This window comes from Dysidea avara, chromosome 14, assembly GCF_963678975.1.
Source record: "Dysidea avara chromosome 14, odDysAvar1.4, whole genome shotgun sequence".
Lineage (NCBI taxonomy): Eukaryota > Metazoa > Porifera > Demospongiae > Dictyoceratida > Dysideidae > Dysidea > Dysidea avara.
The window spans coordinates 14,194,924-14,209,804 of record NC_089285.1 but is presented as its reverse complement, the minus strand read 5'-3'; the positions used below and the strand labels follow the sequence as shown (position 1 = coordinate 14,209,804).

Here is a 14,881-nt window from a genome sequence, read left to right as displayed (position 1 = left end):
CGAATACCATGATATCTGTAGTATAACATATACTTATATATAGGCTAATAATGTATTTAAATAACTGATATACCACGGCAAGCTGTGGTGTATAAGTGATATACCACAGTTTGTGATTACAAGTTGGCCTATGTAATAAATTCAGTGGTCGGTTAGGCTTGGGTGATTAATTGCCTGAGGGCTATTAGCCTGCAATTGGCATGGTACATATCAGTTAATTGTATCACGTGCCCTCGTAATTTACTTGATATGTACACCCAGCCCTCAGGCCTGCAGCTCTCATGCTTGGGTGTGCATATCAGGCAAATCACTAGGGTCCATGGTACAACTACTGCAAAACAGTCAAGACGTTACTTTGTGTGTTTCTTTTTTTTTTGTGGCAAGTAGCTATAAGGAAATGTTACATTTGAGTAGGGATCATAATGAAACACAGTTTTACTAGTGGACATTTAATCCCTCCTTCAGTTATATACAGTAATTTAGCCATGACTGAAGTAGGGCTAGAGGACTCCCTTGTTTTATTGCTTTTTATTTCTATCATCCCTATTCAATTGTAAAATTTCTAATTTTTCCTTATATGTACAATATTACCTACCTGTTTACTCTTTTTTGCAATAACAATTCATTACTGGTGGGCTAGCACATGTGCTCCACAATAATGGAAAAAATGGTGCCTAACCTAAACTTTTTTCAATTTACTCTCTGCTTACATTGTTTAGTCCACTAGTGTCAATAGCCTCGGCCTTCTTATATATAGTCTACCTAGTGCCATTCTTTTTCTTTGATGCGACATGTGATGATTTACCAGTAATGAATTGTGTAATTACAAAAATAGTAAGCAAACAAGTGCAAGAAAAGTAGAAATTTTACATTTGGGAAGGGAAGTATCTACAGTAGAAATTAAAAGTAATGAAACGAGGAAGGTCATCTACACCTACAGCTATACTAGTGAACATTTAATCCCTACTTTGGTCATGGCTATACTATTGACAGGATGCATTATATTATACATATATGACAAAATAATTAATTGTGCACTATATAGTATAGCTGCAGGTGCCCTAATTTTTTCTTATACTTGTATCTCTTAAAATAGTTACTTATTTTACCTGTAACATTATAGTGAACATGCAGTGGCGTAAAGTACTAGCTATCTCAAAACTTCTAAAATTTCCTTAGGGCATGCCTCCAGGATGGAATCCATGTCTGTTATTGATATATGCTTCAAACTTTTCATTGCCAAAGTTGCCCCCTCCTACTCTTTAATCTTTACCACCCATGAGCACATGGTGTACAGTTCACCATGATACTGTAGTTTTTGCACCTTGCTTTGCAAAGATATAGTTATGCTGTATAGCTGGATGATTTCTTAGGTGTTTGGTTATTGAACTTTATTCACTTGACTCCAGGACTATTGACTTAATATTGTAGCTTATAATTTTTGTATATACTATTTTGTGTTGTCTGCTTTTTTCCTATCTTTTGTCCTTGCCATGCCTACAATGGTTTCATATGTGGTCCTGTTTGTGGTTGCGCATTGACTGAGGACTCACATGCTTATTATTTATTGTTATTAGTGGATACAGGGTATATAGAAGGCTCTGTGAGTGAAAATCTGATCACATGCATACAATTATTGTTCTTATTATATTGAAATTTAGTTAAGTGACTGTCCAGCAGGTCTTGAATGAATCTGAGTATCAGTATTGACAACTTAAACATTCCATGAATCACTTCTCTGTGTGAAAAAATTTGACCATGACCTGCATGGGTTTTGTTGTTCTCTCTCTCCTCTCTCCTTGCTCACCAACAAAGATATTCACAACATTTGTGACCTCAGCTGGTGTGAGCTGCACGTAAGATCTAGCTATAACCAAGTTTTAAAAAAATACAAACTGTTTGGTAGTTTCAGGCGATTATGATTTACTGCTAGTACACTGCATAAATTGTAAAAATAATTTTATGGTCACAAAGGAAACCAAAACATTATTGTGGTTCTGTCTTGTAACCACAACAATGTTTTGTGTATAGAGTAGTTGTATCAATGATACACATACCTTTATTATATTCAGCCTCAAAATGTCAAGGTGGTGTATGGTTTTCTTGTACTAATGTATCTCTACTGTATTTTAGTACATATACAATTATTGTCTGGCAATAACAAATGTTACATACGTATATAGAAATTACCCTTACAGTTTTTGTGCCTTCTTTACAAGAAATCTCCCTAGATATAATATGATATTTCCTTTGGTCTATCCCATAACTTGATTACACCATAACCACATGATGTCATGCAGTTATTCTTGTATCAACATTAAGGTTAGGTACATAATGTATCAATAAACTGATACTGACACATATGCGTCATGTAGTTGTAAACAATAGAAAAAAATTCCCTTAAATTCTGTTTGAAGTTACATTGGTCAAGTCATTATTATTAATATCCCATTGCATTGTAAGGATACTGATGAGTTGAATTATTTGATTTCCATGTCTGGTTATGCAGTAATATCCTATGATGTCATAAGGAATTACATAATAATAATACTATATAAACGTTAGGACCAAAGCTAACAATACAAGTTAGCAAGTTGAAAAGGTTAATATTTACTACTTGTTTTCAAGATGAAGATTTTGGTCACCATAACATTTTTTGTAGCGCTTACTGTTACATGTTCCTTGGCCAAAGGTGAGACAATGTAATGATGTGCAGTATTGTAACATTTATAATGTAGGACCTCAGTTAAACTTGGAGATGTCAGAAGTTGTTTTCTATGATGAAGTGCTAACAGGCTCATGCACTGTTCAGGGTAGTATTATTCCTCCACATGTTAGTGTTGTTATGGAGGATAGCACTAACTGCAAACTTGACATTACTAGTAAAGAAAGAGCTCCTAAATTTCGCACGCACTTTGTATTAAAACATATCACTGGCAGTTGTACAGTTAGATGTTTCAGTGGAAGATCCAAGATAGTTAAAACTGTCACTCCAATTGTTAATGGTATGTTGGTATACAAGTGATGAGTAATGAACAATAATATTATGCTATTAATTGCAGAAACCAAGATCACCTCAGAGCCCCACAATACAACAGTACCCAGTGGCATGCCAGTCACTGTTAGTTGTACAGTGAAGAGTAATGACCTACTCTACCATCAGTTATTATGGATGAAGGGAGATGTGTTTGTTGGTATTGATGATAACCACTCCTTGTGGTTCTCACAACATGATGACAATACTAAGACTTATGAGCTGACAGTTCATTCTGTGACAGAGTCAGCTCCTTATACATGTACACTGATGTCTACTACAGGAAAAGTTGTCAGCTCTGTGACACAGTATGTGTTTGTTGAAGAATTAGGTAGGTATAATGTTGTATTCATTACATTGACCATTTTTATTCACAACAGATGATTCAAAAGTATCAGAAATGCTCCAATACCTGTCTCAGTTCTTCAAGTGGCATGTATGATTAAAGACATTAACTCATTCATGTGTAAATACAGTGTAATATTATGTGTATCATATCATTTTCAGGATTATATATTTCATCTGAACTCTTTGTAATATACAATTATCAAATATTTTTATTATTGCCTAATTATATATGTAACTGTTATATGTAAGAATATTGAAAGCTCTGTACCTGATCTGAACCAAACGTAACTAATAGTGTCTATAATTGTTGTTTCAGGCTTATTTTCAAGAAAAACTTTTACACTTAAGCAGTTCTCTCAAATCAGTCTGTTCTTTGCAAATAACTGGAAAAACTAGAAACTGAAGTTTGTGAAAAGTCATGCATATAACACTCATGCAGCAAACAAACATTAACTATATAGTCTCTTCATGTGCCGCATTGATTAGGGCAACTATTTGGTGGGTGCCCATCCCACCCAAATAATCAACTATATAGCCTAATAATGGAAAATCATATTGATAAAGTGATCTGATAAGTAGTAGCTTGACCCTGTGCACTAAAGTATGTTGCTTGTAGATAGTAGTTATGCATTCAATTCCCTTAAGTTTACGGGATACTGAGCGACTGTCAAACAAAAATTTTATTACTAGCGATTCCGGAATTCCGTAAATTTTGCATAAAATTTTCTCCGTGAATCTTCCATTGGAGAGTTGGCACAATCAATTCGCTGCCGTACGAGTGATTGATCAAACAATTGGATCATTTCTAGGGTTTCTGGGGGCAAGGAATACGATGGTGCAGTTAGTTTTCTACTACAAGTATGTTTGTGTGTATTTTTATGCCAATTTTAAGATTATTTTGCAATATAGCCACCACAATGTAATGTTCTCTTTGCAAGAAACGACCTAGCACATGTTAGTTACACCAAGGTGAACATTTTTGTACATGTAGTTTTCAATATTACTATGCTAAAAGTTAGCAAATTTGCACCACAAATAGCTCATCTCTTTGATGCACCATTTTGGTAGCTGTCAAGGAGCTGTACATTAAGAGAAAAAATAATCATATAAGTAACTATAAATCAACAGTACAACTCCTTGCTTTGCATGCACATTGTATTTTTGAGTGGAGGTGACTGCTACAGAGTGGTTGCACTTCACCATGTGTATGCTGCTTTGCCATCCGCCAGATCCTAAATGCATGCAACTATTTAGTGGCTTTCTATGGAGGTGACCTTTATTCAGAGGGTCTTACAAGTAAGGTTACACTGTGGTCCATGTATTAAGGTATTGATAACAGAAAACAAAAGTTCAAAATGTTATTGCAAAGCTCAGTTATAAGCATTTATTCAATTGTGCCATTTTTGGGACTATTTTCAATGGAAAGATACGGAGAAAATTTTGCCTATTTTCCAGGACAAAATTGCTTATAACTCCACCATCCTATGATGGATTTTTAAAAACTAAGTATTTATGAGATCCTTAGGGAGTACTGCACAAGGCTATGCTAAATAAAAACTATTTCCATTAATTTTAAAATTCTCCCGGAATCGCTATTATTACGTAATTAAGGCGGGCTTGGTGTTGTTGTGTTGTGTATCTGGTAACAGGCTTAGAATCATAGCGTGCTGACTGGACAGGTACAAGGTACAAGAAAACACACGTAACAGTACAAGATAACATAGATACAGCACACTTAGCAACTGGCGCACCTGTAAGCGCATGCGTAGTTTTGCTGACTAATGGCGATATTTTCCTGAACCAAAAATCAGGACTGTCAAACTAGTTGTTAACATTTTGTATCAACAGACTACTAGTTTGGCTTCTTGTCTAGGTCCTGACGGAGCCATTTGTTAGAAATAATGTTTATAGTGCTTGTGATATCAATTTAAAAATTAATTTTGTGATCACAGTGTCTTGCTTTAGGCCATGTTGTAGTCATATTTCAGCAGCTATACACATTATTCACAAATCCTCTTGTCAGTCCCTCACAAGTGATGTTCTTCAAACCTTAGAATTGTTAGTAAGTTCTCATGGTTCTTCATTGGTCTGATTTTTGGTTCATAGTTTTCACTAATTGGCATGGGGACAACTCATGTTTCCATAACAACATTTGAATTCCATGTCGATTAATGAGAAGTTAAGAATGTATAAATATTTGATAACAATGCATTAAGAAAAATCAAACCCCTAATCATGAAAAATGATTGATAGTGTACATGTGGGTTTACAGTATCCCGTAACCTTAATTGTGCTGTATAGCTCTGTGTCTGACTTTCTCTATTATCACATATCGGTGTTCTCTGTGTTCAGTGTTCTCATATCGATGATGTTCTCTATTCCAATGAGAGTATCACACAAGAAGATTCTATGACTGTACCCTTCTGTACTTTGGCAACTGTACCTCTCAAAGATTGTGATTCAAGCTTGGTATGTTAATGATGCAAGACAGGTGGCTGTAAAAATGGTTATTTTGGCTTGTTGTGAAGGAGCAGTTCTTAGGACCTCTTCAATAGGTGTTGATATACCTGAGTGAATATTACTGCTGTTTTCTCTAGGTGATGCTATTGGGTCTCAATCCTATGTTGCTGATTACATCTGTGCCAAGTTTCCTCTTGGGAAAATGACTGGTTTTATTCTCAATAACATAGCCTCATGTACTTTTCTGCTTTCCTTTTCAGTCACTAGAGTGTTGTGTTTACCACCATCTGTGACTGGACATTCACCTCCTGGTGACCTTGAGAGATCTGATTGCTCTCCCTGCTATAATAGGAGGAGATTGGTAATTTCTAATCCCACCCTTTAGTCATCAGTGAGTTCTCTGCTTCTGATACCATTGCTTAGCCCCTGCAATCACTCAAGCTTCTACTTATGTTAACAATATTATTATAGAAATGCTCGGATATCAATTAAATTGAAAATAAATTAAGTGCTTTAAGTCTTCTTAGGTTGTTTCTACATGTACTTGATCAGTCACCCTCCTGTTTGAAGAGGTCTGTTGAGTTGACCTTAGAGTAGAGAGCATTGAGTCAGCTTACAATTCTTCCTTGGCAGGAACATGGTTTTGCCTTGCATAAAATTTGTTTTCATGATACCATTGCACTTCCATGGGTGTATGGGATCCTGCCATGATTCCTCAGCACTGCTCGTGTGATGTCAAGTTTACTATTGAACATTTTTCTCCTGTCATAAAGGAGGATTTCCTTCAATAAGACACAATGACTGCTGATCTGCAAGGGATTTACAGAAGACATTGAATTATGAAGAATCATACTTTTCAAGCAAGGATACGAGAAACAGAACATAGGTCCTTTTGGTATAAATGTCAGGCTAGTCTCTGCTATACAATTTTTATGAAGAACACAAAAATAGATGCAGTGTTGATAAGCTGAAGTGGTAGTTGTGTCTGTAAAATGGCAAATGTATATATCTTCAAAAAAAACTTCAGAGGGAGTCTAAATATCTGTGCCAGCTACATATACTATAATATGCACATAATTACTCCCTTATTTCACTGCTAAAGTTGGATGTAAAGGGAAAATTCTTAAAAGGCTGCACTTTGTTACTATCTTTAAATATGTGACCTTTAACCACTGATGTAATGTTGACTATGCAGTCATTAACAAGTACATGTCACATGTCTGTAAACAGCAGAAAAATTCCCTCAGTATTCCTACTAAACATACTAATATCATCAAACCAGTGCAATAATCTTGTTCATATAGTGCTAAAGGACAAAATGGTGTACAATGCGATGATGAAGCAGACAATGACTTAACAAAGGAATGACTTCTTCTATCAGCCTGAAAATTAATTAAAACTTTAAAAGTACTTAAACATTTTCCCTACTAAATGACAATCAGTTGGTTTCCATTCTATTACTACTATCACTTCATTGTGTTGCATTTTGGTACATTATAGTGGCCATGGAGTGTTCATGATGATCAGATGATTGTTGTTGTTGTTGTTGTTGTTGTACACAAGAGGTAATAACTACTTATAATTTAGTTAACCACAACTTTCATTTTTAATTGTGACATCACTTGTTAAACATCAAAGGAATTTCTACTAATAATTAATACACTAATACAAACTCATTATTAATACCATAAGCGTTAGTGTAGCCCTACAATACGAGGGTGTATGTACAAAATGATACTGCTGATCAGCATTCAGTACACTTTGAAATGATTAAGGCTCTGTGTGCCACTTACTACTGCAGACATTTACAATACTTAGAAAAGTAGCTAAAAGGATTTTATTGTGAGAAATAACATTCAACCAACTAGCTAGATGATTATAGTGATGTAAAGGTGCAAAGAGCAGACATGTGTTGTTTGGCTTTGGTAAAGGGTTGTACCAGACTATACATCACATGGCTTTGTCATAGGAAATGTGTGGTTTGATTTTTCATAAATAAATTAAATTACCAAACTTTGAATAAAGATTTAGAGATTTTCTTAAGGGATAAATTAAGCCAGATTTCAAAAACTCTTGTAGCTTTATTCATCAAAATGAATGTACTATTGGATATTGCAATACTTCAGCTTTAGTATGATGTACAGAGCATGTATCTGATAGGATGTATTATTAAACTGTCTAGATACCTATGATTTATTACACAAAAAGGGTTATTACACAAAGCCATACAATGTATATTCTGGTATGACCCTTTCCCAAACTTGTGATAGAGCCAAATCACGGCTATTTGCACCTTTACTATCATCACTAATCATCTAGTTGGTTTAATTTTATAGCCATTTTCTCAGGAATGTAAGTATTGTAAATGTCAGCAGCCAACAGTAAATGGCACACAGAGCTATAATCATCTCAAAGTATATTTTACTGAATGTTTATACTTCCAGGACTGCATTAATACTTAATAATGGGTTTAATCGTGGCAATTTTCGATATATTTGTGTATATGATGTAACTTATAATGTAGTTGCATTGTAGTTAAATTGCTACAGCAGCTGAGCTAGCCATGTACACTAGATGGTAATCAATAGAGTAGGTAATTAATGTGGTTTGTGGTTACATGGGAAAACAAATCATGATTTTCTAAAACTCAATCCTCCACATAATTAATGCTACACCAGCAATGAAGGTTGAATTACAATCATCATGTACCTTTGACTTGTTTGTTTTCCCCAGCATAAAACCATAAGGGATGGCTCTATATAGTAGGTGGTTGATCAAGCTCAAAAGTGCTTTCATGATCAGTACAGTCTGAAATGCTTCCATTAAGTTCTATTTAAAAATATATATATTTAGTGGGATTTTCTACTGACCACTAACTTCCTGATGATACCTTCAGACCAGTGTAACTAACTATGGGCTTGATTTTTTCACTGCTACCATGAGTATGCTATTGCAAAGAAATGATGTATTATTGAATTGAATGCGTTGTATGCAAAACGAAATGGGACACAAAGGAGGACAAAGATAAGTCCATGATGTGTGCATTGTATGTACTGCAATACACCAAGATACATCAGTTGGACTGAAGCAATATCTAGCTTGTCCTCCCTTGTGTCCCATTTTGTTTTGCTTACAGAGCATTCAAATGAGAAAAAACATATTATGGCTTTGCAAAAGCATAGTCATGGTTTAGTGCTTGAAAATTGTCCAATTTTTTAGCCACGCACCCAGCAATCAAAGTGAACACAACCTCAATTGATTAACTTGGCCCTTCACATTTCTTCCTGATGATCCCCAACCAATGTCTAGTAATGACAGAAGTTATGATCCCCCACAGACATCTAATAATGATATATAGATGATCCCTACTAACATATAGTAGCATTTTTCTCCTAAAAATTAGTAACCATGTTTGGGGGAGATGCAAGACCCAGAATCACACTTGGTGGGCTGCATGTATCGCAGCCCTTACAGCCATAGCTTACTATTATTTTATGACTTATTCAGTAAACTTAGTATCTATTCAAAGATAATTACCTGGCTTGACTTCAGTGATATTAACAGGCTGTAGGGTCCTACAAACCTTCAGCACTCATAATGATAAAATAAATTGAGCATTTATCATTTCTTGAAGTGATAGATAGTATGTTCCAATGGAACCCTGGCAGAAAATAACAATGCACATTTAACACATGTCATCCGAGCTCTATAAAGATGATGAAACTTGGTATAGGTTTGTTCATATGTTGATCATCTTGGAAATCTTAGTTTTATCATGTGCATAAGTTTTGTATGATTTTGTGTAATTGTAAGGCTTCAGAATAGCTATACCATGAAACCTAAACAAATACTTTCAGATGGAAGGTATTCACTGGTATTTACTTCAAAGTACATATAGTTACTTGCTCAGGTTTGCGATTTTCAGCTACACAACAATTTTCTGATGGACTATGTCACCAACCCAAATGTATAAACCATTTCAAAATCTGCATTATAATACCACAATTGAAACGACAATTCTACCTTGACTACTGTTGTATCATTGTGACACCTCCACTTTAGTTGTTTACCTTTTTAAGTTGCTAACTTTTGAGGTAGCCGCTTGCTTATAGGTATACACCATTATATTGACAAGTGTGCATCAGGTGAAACACAATATTACTTGCTCACCACAAAGCATACAAAGATCTCTGAGATTCAATAGACCCTGAAGTTACTCTCATTGCATGTACAAACTTGCAGCTAGAAGCAACCACAATTTCAAGACAGTCCATTCAGTAGGATAGAGTATTGATTGCTGAACTCTGAAATAATATTATATAGCTTGATGGGTTGGAATTGGCTACTTTGGCACGCATAGTGTGCTAAAAAGGTACACATTTTTCTCCAAGGCTCCCCACACATTATAAAGGAAAAACTGGCACAATTGAATTAGTAGTAACATTTTATGAGTCCAAAAATGAAAAATCGGGTTGGAATGTCTACTAATAGCTAGCCTTAAACTAAGACACAATGAAAATCAAGAACATGGCTATAATATAATATAAATATCTTTTATTACCATGGCTTGGTTGCAAAAGACCGAGATATGCATATATAATTACTCTATAGTTAATAGAGCAGTCATGTAAAATAATATTTTATCTTGATTTTTTGTACAAAAATAGCTGCAGCAAATTAAGGTAGCTAATTGCATTTTTAAGGTAACATAGCACATTAAAGGAGCAGAATTGAATAATGATTATGATAATCACCTATAATCTTCATGGTGTCCGATTGTTGCTATGGATTTATCTGTGGCTGTCTTCATGTCTTTCTAGTCTCATGTGGTCTCCATGACTAAATAGGGCGCATGCCACTGCAGTCTTTGTGACTTACTTTGTGAAGTATGCTGAGATGATTTCTTGGGTGTTTATTCATTATCTTGGGTGGGATTCCTCTCTCTGCCATGGTCTTTCTTCCTTACCAAAAAAGGCATTCACAGCATTTGTGGCCTCAGCTGGTGTGAACCACATGATCTTACATGATTTATACGTATAGCTATAGAAAAAATAGAGAACATTTTTCAGGGGATTATGATTTACTGCTAGTACACCACATGTATTTACAGAAATTTAAAATAATTTTGTGGTCACAAAGGAAACCGAAAGGTTGTTGTGGTTTTGTCTACAATATATGTTTTGTGTAAAATGTTCTGCATGAAGTAGTTGTATTAATAATGCAATACCAATATATACAGTCTCAAAATGTCAAGATGGGTGTATGGTATTCTTGTGCTCACCATTGTATTTCTAGCTGTGTTTTAGTACATATATAATTATTGTCAGACAACAACAAACAACAAATGTTACATTGTATGTTATGAAATCACCCTTACAGTTGTTGTGCCTTCTTAAAAGAAGTCTCCAATATGATATTTCCTTTGGTCTGTCCCTAACTTGATTACATCAACATTAAGGTTAGGTACATAATGTATCAATGAACTGATACTGACACATATGTGTCATGTAGTTGTAAACAATAGAAAAAAAATTCCCTTCTGTTTGAGGTTACACTACTATACGTCAAGTCATTATTATTAACATCTCATTGTATTGTAGCTATAGTAAGGATACTAATGAGTTGAATCCGTGTCTGGTTATGCAGTAATATCCTATGATGTCATTTTTATGTCATATTGAGTTACATAGTTATAATAGTATTATATAAATGTTACGATCAAAGCTAACAATACAAGTTAGCAAATTGAAAAGGTTAATATTTACTATATACTTGTTTATCAAGATGAAGATTTTGGTCACTATAACATTTTTTGTAGCACTTGCTGTTACATGTTCTATGGCCAAAGGTGAGACAATGTAATGATGTGCAGTAATGTAACATTTATAATGTAGGACCTCAGTTACACTTGGAGATGTCAGAAGTTGTTTTGTATGATGAAGTGTTAAAAGGCTCATGCACTGTTCAAGGTAGTATTATTCCTCCACATGTTAGTGTGGTTATGGAGGATCGCAGTAACTGCAAACTTGACATTACTAGTAAAGAAAGAGCTCCTAAATTTCGCACGCACTTTGTATTAAAACATATCACTGGCAGTTGTACAGTTAGATGTTTCAGTGGAAGATCCAAGATAGTTAAAACTGTCACTCCAGTTGTTAATGGTATGTTTGGATACAAGTGATGAGTTATAAACAATAATATGATGCTATTAATTGCAGAAACCAAGATCACCTCAGAGCCCCACAATACAACAGTACATAGTGGCATGCCAGTCACTGTTAGTTGTACAGTGAAGAGTAATGACCTACTCTACCATCAGTTATTATGGATGAAGGGAGATGTGTTTGTTGGTATTGATGATAACCACTCCTTGTGGTTCTCACAACATGACAGTGACACTAAGACTTATGAGCTGACAGTTCATTCTGTGACTGAGTCAACTCCTTACACTTGTATGTTGGTGTCTACTGATGGGAAAGTTGTCAGCTCTGTGATACAGTATGTGTTTGTTGAAGAATTAGGTAGGTAATGTTATATTTGTTACATTAACCATTTTTATTCACAACAGATGATTCAAAAGTGATAGAAACGCTCCAATACCTATCTCAGTTCTTCAAGTGGCATGTATGATTAAAGACATTAACTATACTTGTACAGTCATGTGTAAATACAGTGTAATATTATGTGTATCATATCATTTTCAGCGTTATATATTTCATCTGAATTCTTACAATTATCAAATATTTTATTATTTCCTATATACATAACTGTTATATGTAAGAATATTAACAGTTCAAGAAAGCTCTGCACCTGATCTGAACCAAATGTATCTTGATGTAACTTATAATAATTCAGGGCACAGTTGAAGAACAGCCTTGGCCGATGCTGTCATCCCTGTAAAAATAAATAGGAAAAATGTCTATAATTGTTGCTTCAGGCTTATTTTCAAGAAAAATTTTTACACTTAACTTAAGCAGTTCTCACAAGTCAGTTTAAATAACTGGAAATTAGAAACTTAAGATTTGAGAAAAGTCATGCATGTAGCACCCATACAACAAACAGAACATTAACTATATAGTCACTTCATGTGCATTGATTAGTGAAACTATTTGGTGGGTGCCCATCCCACCCAAATAATCAACTATGCAGCTAACAATTTTTAAAATCATATTGATGAAGTAGCTTGACCATGTGCACTACCATATTATTTAGAGGGGTAAAATTAATAATTTGTGCAATTGGCATTCTGTAAAATTCTGCTTGTGAATTGCTAGCTTTAGGGATGAAGGTAAGCTGCTTGTAGATAGTAGTTTTGCATTTAATTCCCTTAATTGTGTTGTATAGCTCTGTGTCTGACTTTCTCTATTTTCTTCATTAACACATATCGGTCCTCTGCTGTGGGTAGTGATGTTCTCTATTTCAGTGAAAGTATCACATAAGGAGATTCTATGACCGTACCCTTCTGTGCTTTCACAACCGTACCTCTGAAATATTGTGATTCAAGCTTGGTATGTTAATGATGTGGGACGGAGTTTCTCAGTTGAGGCTGTAAAATTGGTTCGTTGTGAAGGAGCAGTTCAATTAGGACATGCTCAATAGGTGTTGATATACCTGAGTTAATATTACTGCTGTTTATCTAGGTGATACTATTGGGTCTCAATCCTATGTTGCTGATTACATATGTGGTAAAGTTTCCTCTTGGGAAAATGACTGGCTTTATTCTCAATAACATAGCCTCATGTGCTTTACTGCTTTCCTTTTCAGTCACTAGAGTGTTTTGTTTGCCACCAAGTTATACCATCTGTGACTGGACGCTCACCTCGTGGTTACCTTGAGAGATCTGATTGCTCTCCCTGCTATAATAGGAGAAGATTGGTAATTTCTAATCCCACCCTTTAGTCATCAGTGAGTTCTCTGCTTCTGATACCATTGCTTAGCCCCTGCAATCACTGATTCTGCCTCAAACTTCTATTATGTTAACGAAATAATTATAATAGCAATTAAATAGAAAATAAAGTGCTTTAAGTCTTCTTGGGCTGTTTCTACATGTATTTGATTAATCACCCTCCTGTTTGAAGAGATTTGTTGAGAGGAGGATTTCCTTCAATAAGATACAATGACTGTTGATCTGCAAGGGATTTACAGAAGACATTGAATTATGAAGAAGCATACTTTTCAAGCAAGGATACGAGAAACAGAAGATGGCTCCTTTTGGTATAAATGTCAGGCTAGCCTCTGCTATGCAATTTTTATAATGTTATGAAGAACACAAAATGGATGCAGTGTTGATGAGCTGAAGACAAGTGCTAGTTGTGTCTGTAAAATGGCAAATGTATATATCTTCAGAAAAACTTTAGAGGGAGTCTATATCTGTGCCAGCTACATACTATAATATACACATAATTACTCCCTTACACTTCACTGCTAAAGTTGAATGTAAAGGGAAAATTCTTAAAAGGCTGCACTTTGTTTGTTACTATCTTTAAATATGTGACCTTTAACCACTGATGTAATGTTATTAACAAGTTCATGTCACATGTCTGTAAACAACTCTCAGTATTCCTACTAAACATACTAATATCAACATCATCAAACCAGTGTAATAATCTTGTTCATAGTGCTAAAGGACAAAATGGTTTACAATGCGATAATGAAGCAGACAATGACTTAGCAAAGGAATGACTTCTTCTATCAGCCTGAAAAATTAATTAAAAACTTTAAAAAGTACTTCCCTACTAAGTGACAGTCAGTTGGTTTCCATTCTGTTACTACTATCACTTCATTATATGTATCCATAGGAACTCTAGAGAGTAACTTATTATCTCAAAGTACCGCATGTGGAACCAGATGGATAGTAGTTTATTTATTAAGGATTTACAGCACAAGTGCTGAAGGTCTAAATTGGCGATGTGAACTAGCTATAGTAAAGAATGTATATCATTGAATAGGTGGTGGTTTCTGTATTGTTCAGAAACCAAAAGACCTAATATGGTTTATGCTAAACATAAATGGCAAATCAATTGGAACAAACAATCAAAG

At 34.8% G+C, this 14,881-nt stretch overlaps 2 protein-coding genes across 2 annotated transcripts; both read left to right on the top strand.

Annotated features, from left to right (window-relative positions):
- Positions 1-33: 33 nt before the first annotated feature.
- Positions 34-3,673, top strand: LOC136244433 (uncharacterized). The gene is made up of 4 exons (XM_066036015.1): positions 34-2,692; positions 2,739-3,005; positions 3,063-3,365; positions 3,415-3,673. The coding sequence occupies exons 1-4, from the start codon at positions 2,629-2,631 to the stop codon at positions 3,474-3,476; spliced, it is 696 nt and encodes a 231-aa protein (XP_065892087.1). The 5' UTR covers positions 34-2,628; the 3' UTR covers positions 3,477-3,673.
- A 1,356-nt stretch (positions 3,674-5,029) lies between these two features.
- On the top strand, positions 5,030-12,587 carry LOC136244432 (uncharacterized). Its single transcript, XM_066036014.1, has 5 exons — positions 5,030-5,068; positions 11,222-11,690; positions 11,737-12,003; positions 12,061-12,363; positions 12,411-12,587. The coding sequence occupies exons 2-5, from the start codon at positions 11,552-11,554 to the stop codon at positions 12,470-12,472; spliced, it is 771 nt and encodes a 256-aa protein (XP_065892086.1). The 5' UTR covers positions 5,030-5,068; positions 11,222-11,551; the 3' UTR covers positions 12,473-12,587.
- Positions 12,588-14,881: the final 2,294 nt, after the last annotated feature.

What these genes read in the sequence shown, in the direction of transcription:
- LOC136244433 (XM_066036015.1), top strand. Translation starts at nt 2,629, where the DNA reads ATGAAGATTTTGGTCACCATAACATTTTTTGTAGCGCTTACTGTTACA. An exon ending in TACATGTTCCTTGGCCAAAG is followed by an intron (nt 2,693 to 2,738) that starts GTGAGACAATGT and finishes TTTATAATGTAG; the next exon opens with GACCTCAGTTAAACTTGGAG. An exon ending in TGTGTTTGTTGAAGAATTAG is followed by an intron (nt 3,366 to 3,414) that starts GTAGGTATAATG and finishes TATTCACAACAG; the next exon opens with ATGATTCAAAAGTATCAGAA.
- LOC136244432 (XM_066036014.1), top strand. Translation starts at nt 11,552, where the DNA reads ATGTTACGATCAAAGCTAACAATACAAGTTAGCAAATTGAAAAGGTTA. An exon ending in TGTCACTCCAGTTGTTAATG is followed by an intron (nt 12,004 to 12,060) that starts GTATGTTTGGAT and finishes TATTAATTGCAG; the next exon opens with AAACCAAGATCACCTCAGAG. An exon ending in TGTGTTTGTTGAAGAATTAG is followed by an intron (nt 12,364 to 12,410) that starts GTAGGTAATGTT and finishes TATTCACAACAG; the next exon opens with ATGATTCAAAAGTGATAGAA.